The sequence below is a fragment of the Eptesicus fuscus genome, chromosome 1 (assembly GCF_027574615.1).
Source record: "Eptesicus fuscus isolate TK198812 chromosome 1, DD_ASM_mEF_20220401, whole genome shotgun sequence".
NCBI classification, from domain to species: domain Eukaryota; kingdom Metazoa; phylum Chordata; class Mammalia; order Chiroptera; family Vespertilionidae; genus Eptesicus; species Eptesicus fuscus.
In genome coordinates this window covers 134,161,504-134,176,434 of record NC_072473.1, presented here as the reverse complement: position 1 = coordinate 134,176,434, position 14,931 = coordinate 134,161,504, and the positions used below count along the sequence as shown (strand labels likewise).

The 14,931-nt window shown below is 46.6% G+C and overlaps 1 protein-coding gene across 7 annotated transcripts in view; it reads right to left on the bottom strand.

The window, feature by feature from the left end:
- Positions 1-14,931, bottom strand: part of CASK (calcium/calmodulin dependent serine protein kinase) — a 291,959-nt gene that overhangs the window by 92,710 nt on the left and 184,318 nt on the right. For all 7 annotated transcript variants that reach the window (XM_054714350.1, XM_054714353.1, XM_054714355.1 and 4 more), the window contains exons 6-8: positions 11,515-11,617; positions 6,223-6,398; positions 554-676 (exon numbers count right to left, since the gene is read on the bottom strand). In XM_054714350.1, the coding sequence (XP_054570325.1) occupies positions 554-676; positions 6,223-6,398; positions 11,515-11,617 (402 nt within the window). The remainder of the gene's footprint in view (positions 1-553; positions 677-6,222; positions 6,399-11,514; positions 11,618-14,931) is intronic.

Genomic DNA, 14,931 nt, shown 5'->3' with positions numbered 1-14,931 from the left:
ATACTTGGATTTAAAAATCACAGTATCTTCGAACTAGAACAAACTTCAAGGCCACCTAATTCCACTTTCCCCTCCAGTCCCCGATGGATGAGCGTGCTTTTTGACTTTGTCCAGCAGGAGAGCATTCTTTTATGGCAGCCCATTAAAATTTTAAGAAAGTGAAAACGTTCTTTTTTTTGTTGTTTTTTTCTTAATCCTCACCCGAGGAAGGGAGAGGGAGAGAGAGAGAAACATCAATGATGAGAGAGAACCATGGATCGGCTGCCTCCTGCATGCCCCCTACTGGAGATCGGACCTGCCACCCAGGTCTGACTGGGAATCGAACCCTGACCTCCTGGTTCATAGGTTGCCACTCAACCAGGGAGCACGCCAGCCGGGCTCAACTTGGATGTTTGTACAGAGGATGTGCAGGGACAGCAAAGCAGATGAACAAGACTGTCCTGAATGATGCTCAGAAAAGTGACCAAGTGGGGAGGGCCACCTTCGAGAGCAGGCACTGCTGTCGCTGGGAGTGTCCCCACCAAGGCCACGAGGCCACCGTGGGCTCGCGTACCTTCAGCCAGGGGTGATTCAGGGCCTCGTAGACAGTGATCCGCTCGGCGGGGTCCAGCATCAGCATGCGGCGCACGAGGTCTTTGGCACTTTCCGAGATGTGGCTCCACTGCCTTGGGTTCATCTGGGGAGGAGGACGGGACAGGACAGTGAATCCCAGTGAGAAGGCCACATCCACTGTCACTTAATATTCCTTTCCCGTGGCCATGACCGTGACCTTCTCAGAGCAAACAATAGAAATCTAATTCGAAAGGCTTGTTTTCTCAGGAGGAAGACAAATGTACAGCTTTTCTTGTGGCTCATTATATGAGATTTTGCCTCAGTAAATATTCCCTGCGTATGTTCTTGTTATTACATGTCATATATATATTTTAATATATTTTATTGATTTTTTACAGAGAAGGAAGGGAGAGGGAGAGAGAGTTAGAAACATTGATGAGAGAGAAACATCGATCAGTTGCCTCCTGTACACCCCCCACTGGGGATGTGCCCACAACCAAGGTACATGCCCTTGACCGGAATCGAACCTGGGATCCATCAGTCCTCAGGCCGATGCTCTATCCACTGAGCCAAACCGGTTAGGGCTACATGTTATATTTTTAATAACTGAAAAGAGAATGTTTACGATTCCAATTTCTACCTCAGCTAAAGAGACTCGAATACTTTGACCTAGGAAGGACTAAAAGAAAATTTCAAAACGAAAAATGTTATTTTTTACATTTAAATTTTATTTAAACCTCTGAAATCATTTGGTCTGGCCCTACCAAGGCATTAGGGATAAATTAATTAAATGTTTGACCAAATATAGCAGGCTAATTTAAAAAAATATATATTTTTATTGATTTCAGAGAGGAAGGGAGCGAGAGATAGGAACATCAATGATGAGAATCATTGATGGGCTGCCTCCTGCATGACCCGCCCCCCTTACCCCCCGGGGATTGAGCCCGCAACTTGGGCATGTGCCCTTGTCCGGAATCGAACCCGGGACCCTTCAGTCTGCAGGCCGATGCTCTACCCACTGAGCCAAACCAGCTAGGGCCAGGCTAGTTTTTAAGTCGATCAATTTGTATGGCCCATGAACGATGTTGTAAATATCCAAACGGCCCTTGGCAGTAAAAGGCTCCCCACCCCCATAGAGGGAGTTTCAGGAGCTGCTGTGCTCCTTCAGTCTGAACGCCTGGTCCTTGGGAGAGGGTTTGAGAAACCCTCTGAGCGAGCTGGTAAGATTTCTGGAGCAGGCGGTTGAGAAGTGTACTTCCCCGTCCTCTTTATGAGGGAGCCCAGTCTGGCGTTTCTTCTAACTTTGGCTCCGCAGAGGAGCTGAAATTAATGTGGGGGGTTGAGTATATGAGGGGGGACAAAAAAGGCTATAAAACAGTCACTTATTAATTAATTAATTAATTAATTAATTAATTTTTTCTTTTTAAAAATAGTCACTTAAAGGCAGTTTAGACTTCTGCTGTGTAAGATACTAACTGGCCACCTGTAACAATGATATAAGATGATATTGCGCCTTCTGCATTTGGGAAATATATTTTTGTCCTTTATAAAGAAGTTAATTGAACAGACTCATAGATACAGAGAATACACTGAGGGCTGCCAGAGGAGCGGGAGGTTGGGGTGCTGGGTGAAAAAGGTGAAGAGATTAAGAAACAAAAATTGGTAGTTACCAATAGCCAGGGGGAATCACTTCATAAATTATATAACTGATCGCTACGCTATACACCTGCAGCTAATTTTATATAATAAAGATGTAATATGCAAATGGTCGTTACGCCATGAAGCATAACAATCGGATCACGGATGAGCAGGAGGGTGGGGCAGCGAGCTACAAGCGGGCAGTGGAGAGATACAGGAGGGGGCAGGGCAGCAAGCTATGGGGGGGGCGGGGCAGCAGACGGAGAGCTACTGGAGGGCGGCAGCGAGCTACTGGTGCACAGATTCGTGTGCAGGGCTACTAGTATGAAATAACATTGAAAAAAATTGAATGTCAACTGTAATTGAAAAAAAAGTTAATTGAAATTAAATGTTAGCCTATAATCCAGTTAAACAGTATTTTCTCACATCTACTTAAAAAATCAAGTAAGCTAGCAAATGAGAATAACAAGTTAAATTAAAATAACTTAAGAACAGTAGTACCAGTACTTTATAAACTATGATAACATAAATGTACTACATTTGAGAGATATCATAACAATTTCTTGAAAATACCCGTAGAGGTCAGGATTTTGATAACAGTTCTGTTAAGAACCACCAGGGTGATAAAATGATATTTTTGAGATCTGCTTCAAAATAATCTAGTAGGGTGTGGAATACGGACAAAATAGGACGGGCTGTATGTTGATAAGCATTGGATCTGGGTTTCATCAGACTGTTCTCTCCATCGCTTTTGTTTGTTTGAAATTTTCCATAATAAAAAGTGTGGACATAGTGCTGACAGATCATAGCACAGTCTACTTAAAAAAAAAAAACAAAAACAACGCACGAGGCTCATCACTGATGGTAGCGATGAAGCTCTACTTCACACTGAGCTGCTGACAACCTGCGGCTTTTGTAAGAAAAGTCAGGGATAGATGCAAGAGGTGAGGTTGGTCAAGTGAAGGCGTAGATGCGTTATTAACCTCAAAAAGCTTCAAGCCTGCAGGTACAGGAATGATGCCACCATCCATCTGACTTACTACGAAGGTGAGAACAGGGACTTTTAAAATCATGTAACTTCTGTACATGTGTGAATGGTTCCAGTTTCTTACAAAGAAACACAAATACTATTAAATGCTTTAAATATAGATACAATCGAATACCAGAAGCTGCTGGAATGAAGCACATTGCCTTGGAAACAAGGAAGTTAGCGACTGAACAGACACAAAGGAAGGGCTTTATTATTAGCAAACTAGTGGCCCAGTGCACGAAATTCGTGCATGGCGGGGGCGGTGTGTGTGTGTTCCTCAGCCTGGCCTGCACCCTCTCCAATCTGGGACCCCTCAAAGGATGTCCTACTGCTGGTTTACAGGGATTGGGCCTAAACCAGCAGTCGGACATCCCTCTTGCAATCTGGGACTGCTGGTTCCTAACCACTCACCTGCCTACCTAATTGCCCCTAACCACTCTGCCTGCCGGCCTGCTCGCCCCCAACTGCCCTCTGCCGCTGGCCTGCTCACCCCCAAATGCCCCCCCGCCAGCCTGATCATCCCCAAATGCACCCCGTGCCAGTGTGCTCACCCCCAACTGCCTCCCCTGCTGGCCTGCTCACCACCAACTGCCCCCCCCCTGCTGGCCTGCTTGCCCCCACTTTGCCTCCCCACTGGCCTGCTCACCCCCACTGCCCCCCTGCTGGCCTGCTCACTCCAAACTGACACCCCCCCACTGTCCTGATCACCTTCAACTGACCCCCACTGATGGCCTGCTTGCCCCCAACTGGCCCTCCTGCTGGTCTGCTTACCCCCAACAGCCCTGCACCCCACCAGCCTGATCACCCACAACTGCCATCCCATCCTGGCCTGATCACCCACAATTGCCCTCCCCTCTTGGCCTCTAACCACCTCTACCTCGGCCCCGCCACCATGGCTTTGTCCAGAAGAATGTCCGGAAGGTCTCCTGGAAGGTCTCCCAGGCTAATTAGCATATTACCCTTTTATTAGTATAGATATTTGTAACTCTCCAGGCAAGTGGGCGATCTCACTGGATGGCACCTGTGTCACCCACCACTGTGAGGATGAGTCAAGTGGAAGTGCTTAGAAGAGTTCAGGGCACACAGTCAGCGCTATGCATGCGCACGCGCTAGGGGCCTTGTGGCTGGTATCATGCTGCTGCTGATGCATTACTAATTGTGCTGCTTTTCGTATGTTAGTGTAGTGCTAGTTCACTTGGCAGAGTTCACCCAGAAAGCTGTCTGACAGCCACTCAACTGCCAGGGATCGGGGGGAGGGGGGGATGGTTCCTTATAAGCGGTTTCCTGAGACACTGAGGTACCTGGACAGGATTTTATTCCCGAGTGGCCAACTGCCTCACAGAGAAGCAGAAAACCCTAGACTTAACACCTTTCTCTCTGTTAACAGAGTTTTGGCACATATCTTCTTTTTACTTTTTAAATCTACCCTGAGTGGCCAGATGACGATGATCTCTGAACGCACAATAATCTGGCCACTCAGTGTGTGTGTGTGTGTGTGTGTGTGTGTGTATTAGAGGCCCAGTGCATGAATTCGTGCATGGGTGGGGTCCTGGCCAGCCTGGCCAGGGGGAGGGGACATGGGAGTTGGCCTGCCTGCCTGCTGGTCGAACTCCTGGTCGAGGGGACAATTTGCATATTAGCCTTTTATTCTATAGGATATACACGGAGTGGCCAGATTATTATGCGTTCAGAGATCATCATCATCTGGCCACTCAGTGTATATATTTTTATTGTTGATAGTATTACAGACATCTCCCATTCCCCCCTTTTATACCCCCTCCTCCTAGCACCCCCCCCCCCAGATCTTCACTATCCCATTGGCTATGTCCATGGGCTATGCATAGAAGTTCTTTGATTTCTGTTCTAGTCCCCCCAACCCCACATTGAGGTTAAGTCAGTCTGTCCCATGCCTCCCAGCTTCGAGTCTTATTTTGCTGGTCAATTCATTTTGATTATTAGATTCCACAAATAAGTGAGATCACGTGATATTTGTCTTCCTCAGTAGCATATATCTTAATCCAAATAAAATAAAGACAAGCCCGCATGCCTTTATAAGCTGACGGTGCAGAGGCCAAAAAAAATTTAAAAAGTATAAACTAGTCTCACCTTCTTAACTCCACAAGCTTCGGTTTTGGCTTCAAGGAATAAGGCTGTACCTCTGAAACTACTTTGCCTTTCTTTTCTTTTCTTTTTTCTTCCCCCTTTTCTTTACCTTTTTCCAAGTCCAATATACAATTCTAACATTACTACAGAACTGAACAACAAAATAGATCCAGAGGTATAGAAGCACAGAACAGAATTCGGACTGTCAGAGGGAAGGCGGGGGGAGGGTGGGTGGGTGGGAAGAGGTCAATCAAAGAACTTGTATGCAGACACACACACACACACACACACACACACACATGCATAACCCATGGACACAGATAATAGGGTGGTGAGGGCCTGGGGTGGGGGCGGGGGCTAGAAGGGGTCAATGGTGGAAAAGGGGGACATATGTAATACTTTCAACAATAAAGATAAAAAAGAATTGAACAGAACACTTTAGGGACCTCCCAGTTTTGGAGTGTAGTGTTAGGGAAACCTGTGTGTTTGGTTTTGTGTTGCCAGGAATGGCTGAAAATGAAAGAGCGGTTCTGTTGAGTAGAAAGTACAGGTTTTAGTAAGAATGGGAAGAAAAAGAACTTTCCCAACATGAGCTGCCTGGGTCTGGTACCCGGACACACTCCTCCATGGTTCCCATATGCAGCCTCTCAGTCCATCACCCCTTACAACATCAGTAATGACTCTGCACTTCTTGAATAATGAAAGCAATACTTCACTAGCCAGAAGCCTGTGGCGTGTACATGTGGTTTCCCATCCACATCCGCCCCCAAAATGTGCATGTTTCTCCGACTTGGGGTCGACATGACAATCAAGTCATCCAAAGACAGACAGTGACTTCAAAACACATTTCCAGAATCACTGCATCTCCATGGCAAAAGCCAGCATTCACCGCACAGCACCTTGTATTTGCCTTTGATGATGCCTTCGAACAACCTCTCCTTGGTTCCGTAAAAAGGCAAACAGCCGCTTAGCAGGATGAAGAGGATCACGCCGCAGCCCCACACGTCCACGGGCTTTCCATAAGGCTCTCTTTTGACAACTTCTGGGGCCATAAAATGAGGTGTCCCGACGCGTCCTACATTGAAAGCAACAGCAACGACATCAAGGAAAAATATTTACACAAAGCAAACTCCCCGCCCCCCATCTGAAAATGAAAAAGAATCGAACAATAACAATTGGAACAAAAAGTTTCTTCTACTGGAGATTGACAGGCTTGTACCTGGAGGGAAGTTACTGTGGGAGGGAGCAGGCCCAGTCCCCCCTCCTTCTCTCTCCCTCCTCTCTCTCTCTCTCTCTCTCTCTCTCTCTCTCTCTCTCTCTCTCTCATCATATGGAGTCCAAGATCATTTTTACTTTGAACATTGCATAATACTTTATCTAGAGCTCAGAACTGTGAATCAGGGTTAAAAAGTCAGTGGCTAGAGCATCAGCCTGTGGACCAAAGGGTCCTGGATTTGATTCCAGACAAGGGCATGTGCCTCAGGTGCAGGTTCGATCCCTGGCCCGGTCTCCCCCCGCCACTTCCACTCCCTCTAAAAACCAATGGAAAAATATCCTCTGGTGAGGATTAAAAAAACAAAACAAAAGACCTTAGAGATCTTCTAATGCAGCTGAGAACCTACACTAATAAAAGAGTAAGATGCAAATTGACTGTACCTTCACAACACCCACCAGCCAATCAGTAGTGAGTATGCAAATTAACCCAACAAAGATGACGGGTTAATTTGCATATGCAGGCGCCGAGCAGCTGGGGGCATTCCGCACCGCCCTAGCCACTCCGGGCTTCTGGGCAGCGTGGGAAGGCGAAAAGGCGGCTCCGGGCCAGAGCAAAAAGGCGGCTCCAGCCGAGCGAAGGCAGTGCCAGCAGCCAGGGGAAGGAAGGCCCATTCTTGCACGAATCTCGTGCACCGGGTGTCTAGTGTATCATAAAGCCCTGGTAGTGACTGTCAAAGTCAGCCGGGCCGGAGACTGCCAGAGCCACTCCCAGTCTGTGTGCTGGGAAGCTCCTGGCTGCAGACCATTATGGCGCTCCTCCCTCCCCCATAATCAAGGTGATTAAGTTCAGGGTCCAGAGAGTGAAGCTATTTCCATTGAAGATGTACAGTAGCTCAGTGAAAACTACGGTTAGAAGGAAATATTTTGTTCCCGTCTGGCCCCAGTTTGCTCCCTCAAGTAACACAAAGAAGCTGAAGTGCTGAGCCCTAAGCTGCCGACCTTGGTGACAGCCTGGACAGGGCGGGGCCGCTGGAGAGTCACTTGGCTCTCCTGGACAGGCGCTGGCGTGAGGAGGGAAGTGCAGGGCGAGAGATCAGGGTACCTGCTGCCCATCTGCGTGGTGCTGGGAAATGCAACTCACCTCCTACATTCCCCCCACAACTCAAAGTGGGGGCCTCGCTTAGGGATTAGGCGGAGCCACCGTGGACAACCCCAGGCACCCGGGGGGAGCGGCTCTCTCTGCTTATCTGCATGGAAGTCTACCCCGATGTGGAGGAATTAGAGTGCATCTTGGGGAAGATGCATGTATTTTGGTTCAAGAATTTGCTTGTAGATGATAGAAGGCATGACTGGTAGGAAGAACATATAAGAACGATGCTTTGGACTTTGTGCAGATCGGTAGCATGTAAAAGGACTGGAGTTAACCTTTAACATACACAGACGTCACGGAACTCCTTGTTTGCCCTCTCCTAACTTTTTCTGCTTTGTGGTCACTTGATTTTATGATTTTGACCACAAAATTCTAAGAACAGGAAGCCAGTCACCAAACCAAGTGAAATGTCACTGTATGTGATCCACATCAGATAACCATTTAAATATTTAAATGTCATATTTTCTGATAATACAATGACCTTATTACCCAGAAGCCCACAGAAGGAATGGCTGTGAACAGCTACCCCTGCAATATTGTGGGACGGGGATCTTCACGCACCCACACCTTGTTACCTTCCTCCCATTTCCTGGCTCCTCTCACACAAGTTGCTGCGCATAATTTAACCTTTTCTTTTTTTAAAAAAATATTTTTACTGATTTCAGAGAGAAAGAGAGAGCTAGAAACATCAACGATGAGAAGGAATCATGGATCGGCTGCCTCCTGCACGCCCCTCACTGGGGACCAAGCCCACAACCTGGGCATGTGCCCTTGACCAGAATCGAACCTGGGACCCTTCAGTCCGCAGGCCGATGCTCTATCCACTGAGCCACACCAGCCAGGGCAATTTAAGCTTTTCTTGGTGCCGCAGAGTCGTCATTGTGGGTGTCAATGCAGGCAGGGCTAGAGAACAGGAAACCTCTCAGGAGTTTCAGGGGGTGAATTTGTTCAGTCTTGGGAGGCCACTGTGCGTTCCCAGGTTTGGTATCGGATGGACCTCTTTTGTTCTGTTTGGGTCTTTGTTTCTTTTCTCTCTGCTCAGTCCAGCTTCAGCTTCTAATTGGCTGCATAAAAGCTGTTATGCACTGGAAACTAATTAGCAACCAGTACCTTTCATTTCATAACGATTTCCTAGGTGCCTAGGTCTCCGACAACCGCAGGAGGTGCCGTGGGCATAAGGGAGGGACAGCATGACTGCCCTGGACCCTCCCAAAGCTTAGTCTCTGACCTGGTTACAAATTTCGGCATCAATGCAACACGGCAATATGGCAGAGGAGGAGTAAGTTACCTAACGGGATGGTGAACTTCAGCCTGCTGTTGAGACGAGAGGATTGCTAGCTCAGGTCAACATCAGCAAGTTAACAGATAAAGTGGCAAAAGGCGACCCAACCAGGGGCGCAGAGGCGCAAGGTATGCCAGCCTCACTGAGAGTATCTGTTTCTTTAAAAAAATATATATATTTTTAATTGATTTCTTACAGAGAGGAAGGGAGAGGGATAGAGAGCTAGAAACATCAATGAGAAACTGCCTCCTGCGAATCCGCTGCTGGGGATGTGCCCACAACCAAGGTACATGCCCTTGACCGGGATCGAACCTGGGACCCTTGAGTCCGCAGGCCGACGCTCTATCCACTGAGCCAAACCAGTTAGAACAGTCTGTTTCATTTTTAGTACGATTTTTAAAATATATGTTTATTGCTTTTAGAGAGGAAGGGAGAGGGAGAGAGAGAGAAATATCCATGATGAGAGGGAATCAGGGATCGGCTGCCTCCTGCACGCCCCCCACTGGGGATGGAGCCTGCAACCCGGGCCTGTGCCCTGACCCAGAATCGAACCGTGACCCATACATGTAAATGGCTTTCACTGTATGGGACAGATACAGGAGAAAATGCAGGAGAAAATGCCTGTCTCTTTAGAGGACAATGTGGTAAATCGATGAGTTAAGGACTACAGTGATGACTCCTGGCTCATGGGCAGAAGTGGTCTGTGCTGCTGCTGCGCTGATGTTTTAGTGACAGTGAATGAGATGTCGCCCGGGGAGCTCAGCTGGTGACAGCACTGTCCCGACATACCAAGCTTGCAGGCTCGGTCCCCGCTCAGGGCACCTGCAAGAACCAGCCGAAGGCTCAGGTCGCTGTGGCTCAGTGGGCTGAACAGTGTCCTGTGCACTGACAGGTGGCCGGTTCCATTCCCAGTCAGGGCACATGCCCAGATTGTGGGTTTGATGCCCAGTTAGGGTGCGTGCGGGAGGCAGCCAATCGATGTTTCTCTCTCTCATAAAGCTCTCTCTCTCTCTCTCTGTCGCTCTGTTTCTCTCTCTCTCTAAAAGCAATAAAAACATACTTAAAACAAAACTTATGAAAAAAAATCAACCAATGAATGCATGAATGGATGGAACAACAAATGGATGTTACTCTCTCCCTAAAAATCAACGAATAAAATAAAAAAGAAATGAAATAAAGTATCTTGTGCAACATTATTATTTTGATATTTATCATTGGTCAGGTATTTGAATTTACTATAAACATTCTTGAAAGATGACAGGTTTAAAAAGGTGCTGTTGTCCTAGTTTGGCTCAGGGGGTAAGAGTGCTGGCCAGCAGACTGAAGGGTCCTGGGTTCGATTCCGGTCAAGGACACGTACCCTGGTTGCAGGTTCCCTGGCCCTGGTTGGGGTGCGTGCAGGAGGCAACCAATTGATGTGTCTCCCTCACATCGCTGTTTCTCTCTCTCTCCTTCTCTCTTCCTCTCTCTCTAAAAATAATGGAAAAATACCCTCGGGTGAGGATTACCAACAACAACAACAACAACAACAACAACAACAACAACAAAACGGTGCTGTTGCTATTTGCCATGTTTCCTCTTTGGGAAGGCTGGCCGTATTGAGAGATAGAGAGTAGAAGGAAGTGACTAGGAGAAGGACAGCTTATAGAACGGAGATCTAAGCAATCTGCAAAACGAAGGAACAGAACTAAAAACAGGATGGCATCCTGAGCTGGAGCCATGGAAAGGAATAAACAGAAACCCAAATACTGGAACCTGTAATTAGCATCCACCTCTGTACACTGGTGAAGTCAGTCTCTATTTTAGCTTTTCGTCGTTTTCTGGCCTGGGAATTTTCTAGTTATGTTTTGCTTTGGCTAATAATAAAATTAGTCGGCATTCGCATCTGCTTGCTCTTCCCAAATACACAGATGAGGGCTCGAGTTGAACAGCACGAAATGAAAAATTAGCCATCGGTGTATGCCTGAAAGTACATAACCCATACATTCTTTGTTTCACTTCGTCTACTCAGTTCAACCTTAAAAGTCACGTTGCCTCAAATATCAACTTCTTCCAACATTGTTTTAATCTCTGTATGTAGGGTCTCTTCTCTGTTAGTGCTAGGGTTACAAAGAATAAAAAGTCTAACCCGGCTGGTGTGGCTCAGTGGTTGAACGTCGACCCATGAACCAGGAGGTCACAGTTCGATTCCCAGTCAGGGCACAGGTCCGGGTTGCAGGCTCCATCCCCAGTGTGGGGCATGCAGGAGGCAGCAGATCTATGATTCTCTCATTATGGATGTTTCTCTCTCTCTCCCTTTCCCTTCCTCTCTGAAATCAATAAAAATATTTAAAAAAAGACAACCTATTCATAAGGGACTAAAATTCTAGTTATGACTACAGAGTTATTAAATTCAAAACTATACAATGGCACTTTTGGGGGTCGGTGGGATAGAGTGCAATGGGGTATAAAAACATTGAAGAGAGGCTAATATTTAGTTTGAAAGTTTTACATCAGCCTAAAAGTGACCGGGTTTCGAAGAATATTTTTGAAAAGTGTTCTTACCTCCAGCTACAAGTCCGGACTCTCCTAATTGAATAGCTACCCCGAAGCCCCCAAGTTTAACAGGTGCCGAGTTTTCCTTTGAGGCGAGGAGAACACAGTGGGGCTGAAAGAAAAACAGACAAACAAACACACCAGAGATGAGGATTAATTTAACATGAACAAGTACAATTCAATTTACACAAAACCGAGTAACACGACAATAAAGTAATACATTAGAAACTTCTGGAATTATTTTGGGTACTTGAATTATCTGTCTTATTCTCACTTCTAGCTGACTTCTCCAAAGACTTACCTGTTCTATCTAATATTTTCCAGGGATTATCTGCTTCCAAGATTAGGGTATGGTGCTAAGAATTACTTAAGATTCTAATCACTGTGCTGTGCACTTGAAACTAATATAATATTGTATATCAACTACAATTAAAAATAAATTAACTCTCAGTGGTTAAGCGTCAACCCATGAACTAGGTAGGAAGTCAGGGTTCAATTCTGGTCAAGGGCACAGGCCCGGGTTGTGGGTTTGATCCGCAGTGTGGGGTGTGTAGGAGGCAGCCGATCCATGATTCTCTCTCATCATTGCTGTTTTTCTCTCTCTTCCTCTCCCTTCCTCTCTGAAATCAATAAAAACATATAAAAAAATAAATTTAAAAAAGGGCATTACTCAGGAAGCACAGATGCTTAAGAAAGATACATATTTTTTTGCCTTTTTCATACAATGTTCTCTTCCTTTGAGTGACAGTCTCCATTTGTTTAAGGAAAAAAATAGCTTTTACACCTTGTGCTTTAGGGGGTACTGATGGCCTTTCTTTGTCCACCCTCCCACCATCCTCTTTCTCTTCTTGATTCATGTCACCCCTAAGTAAGAAGAGTCAGATCAAAGGACTGCAACTGAGCCTGGCGCCTAGGGAATGCCCTGCCCTTGCTAGGCCCACCTTCTCCCCTGCCCCGACCCCTCTCTCTGTGGGAAAGGGGGGTGAGAAACCAGAAGTGGGAAAGGAGACACTCGGCCTGTCTCTAGAGAAGAAACTGGAAAAAGACCTATCGATTATATCAGAGTAGTCTTTCAATAGAAAGTCCATGACTTTGATCATTTTCCTGTACCTATTAAGAGAATGTCTTATTTTGAGGAAATATATAAAGAGGTAGATAGAGCTACATGAGAGTGAGAGACTGGGAAAGATAAAAGAAAAGTGGGAAAATGTTAACATACGGGTGACCCGAGTGAAAAGAGTCTGCAATTCTTTGTACCAGCCTTAGAATTTTTCTGTGAGCCTAAAATGATGTAGAAACAACCCTACCCTATTTTCAAGTCACTCAAAAGAATTCCTGTGGTTATGCTTTCAATTTGTTACATGGTGAGCTCAATTTGTTTCAATTAGATGTTGACCTAATTTGGTATTTTAATTACGTAAAACACTAGTGGCCCGGTGCATGAAATTCATGCATGGGGGGGTGGGGGTTCCTCAGCCCAGCCTGCACCCTCTCCAATCAGGGACCCCTTGGGGGATGTCCAACAGCTGTTGCCCTTAAAACCCCTCCTCAGCCCCATCTTAGGTTCTAAACCAACAGTCGGACATCCCTCTCACAATCTGGGACTGCTGGCTCCTAACTGTTCACCTGCCTGCCTGCCTGATTGCCCCTAACCCCTCTGCATTTCTGATCGCCCCTAACTGCCCTTCCCTGCCAGCCTGATCTCTCCCCCAACTGCCCTCCCCTGCCGGCCTGATCTCGTCCCTAACTGCCTCTGCCTTGGCCCCCACCACCATGGCTTTGTCCGGAAGGAAGTCAGATGTCCAGAAGATGGCTGGTTGACCCGGTCTAATTAGCATATTACCCTTTTATTAGTATAGATGTGCATAGTTCCAAGTGAAAACTGTAAGCAAATACCATTCAGAGAGGTTTAGCTTTTATCCCCTCTCCTCATTCCCAACCTCTCCTTTCTCATGGGTGGCTATTGGTATCTAGAGATTTTCAGGGAGGTTTTTAAAAAATATTTATTGTTGAAAGTATTACATATGTCCCCTATTTCCCCACTGACCCCAGCTAGCATGGAATTTTGTTTTTATTTTTTTAAAATATATATTTTTATGGATTTCAGAGAGTTTGAGAGAGAAACATCAATGATGAGAGAGAATCATGGATCGGCTGCCTCCTGCACACCCCACACTGGGGATCGAGCCCACAACCCTGGGCACCTGCCCTGACCAGGAATCAAACAGTGACCTCCAGGTTCATAGGTCGACGCTCAACCACTGAGCCACACCGGCCAGGCTTTTGTTTTTAAACAGAGACATCTGTGTGCTGATGGGAAAGATTCGTAGAGAGGGAATACATAATGCACAAGTGGGCTGGGTGCAGGGGCACCTGCGGATGCAGACAGATGTGGATGTAGAAGATGAGGAAGTTCCCTTCTGAGCACTTCTACTTTCCATTTACTTCGAAATAAGAAGTGATCATCAAGTGGGAGTGGGAAAGGGCAGGCGGCTGCTGGCCGTGTGAGGAGAGCGAAGGTGTGAAAAGGATTTTCAAAGAATAGGAGCGTGAGCTGACTAAGGCGGTTGCCCTCAAACGATACCATCAGCATCCCTCAGCCTTGCTGGCCCCGCCCCCGCCGGCCCTGATTCATCAGGTCTGGGATGATGTCAAGAACGCGCGTTTTTAACAAGCTCCTGAGTGACGCTGATGCCACTGGTCTGGGAGCCATACTCTGAGAAGCACCGGGCTCGGGAAATACAGCAAGACTGGCAGCACATGGCTTCACTTGAGGTCTGTGGTCATGGATCGGAAGTGAGACCAATCAGCGTGATGCGTATTTGTACCCCGCAGTCCTCCTTCTGCCTGGCTCAGTGGTCGGCAAACTCATTAGTCACAGAGCCAAATATCAACAGTACAACAATTGAAATTTCTTTTGAGAGCCAAATTTTTTAAACTTAAACTTCTTCTTTTTTAAAAAATGTATTTTATTGATTTTTTTACAGAGAGGAAGGGAGAGGGAGAGAGAGTCAGAAACATCGATGAGAGAAAAACATCAATCAGCTGCCTCCTGCACACCCCCCACCGGGGATGTGCCCGCAACCAAGGCACATGCCCTTGACCGGAACTGGGGACCTTTCAGTTCGCAGACTGATGCTCTATCCACGGAGCCAAACTGGTTTCGGCAACTTAAACTTCTTCTAATGCCACTTCTTCAAAATAGACTCGCCCAGGCCGTGGTATTTTGTGGAAGAGCCACACTCAAGGGGCCAAAGAGCTGCATGTGGCTCGCGAGCCGTAGTTTGCGGACCACGGGCCTGGCTGAATTTAACCAGGGTTAGGATTTAGATAAAGAGAGGACCATGATATCAGTGAATAGAGGGCACCAAATAAGCAAACCCATTTATTTCTTCATTTTTATTTTTATCTTTATATAAATAGATG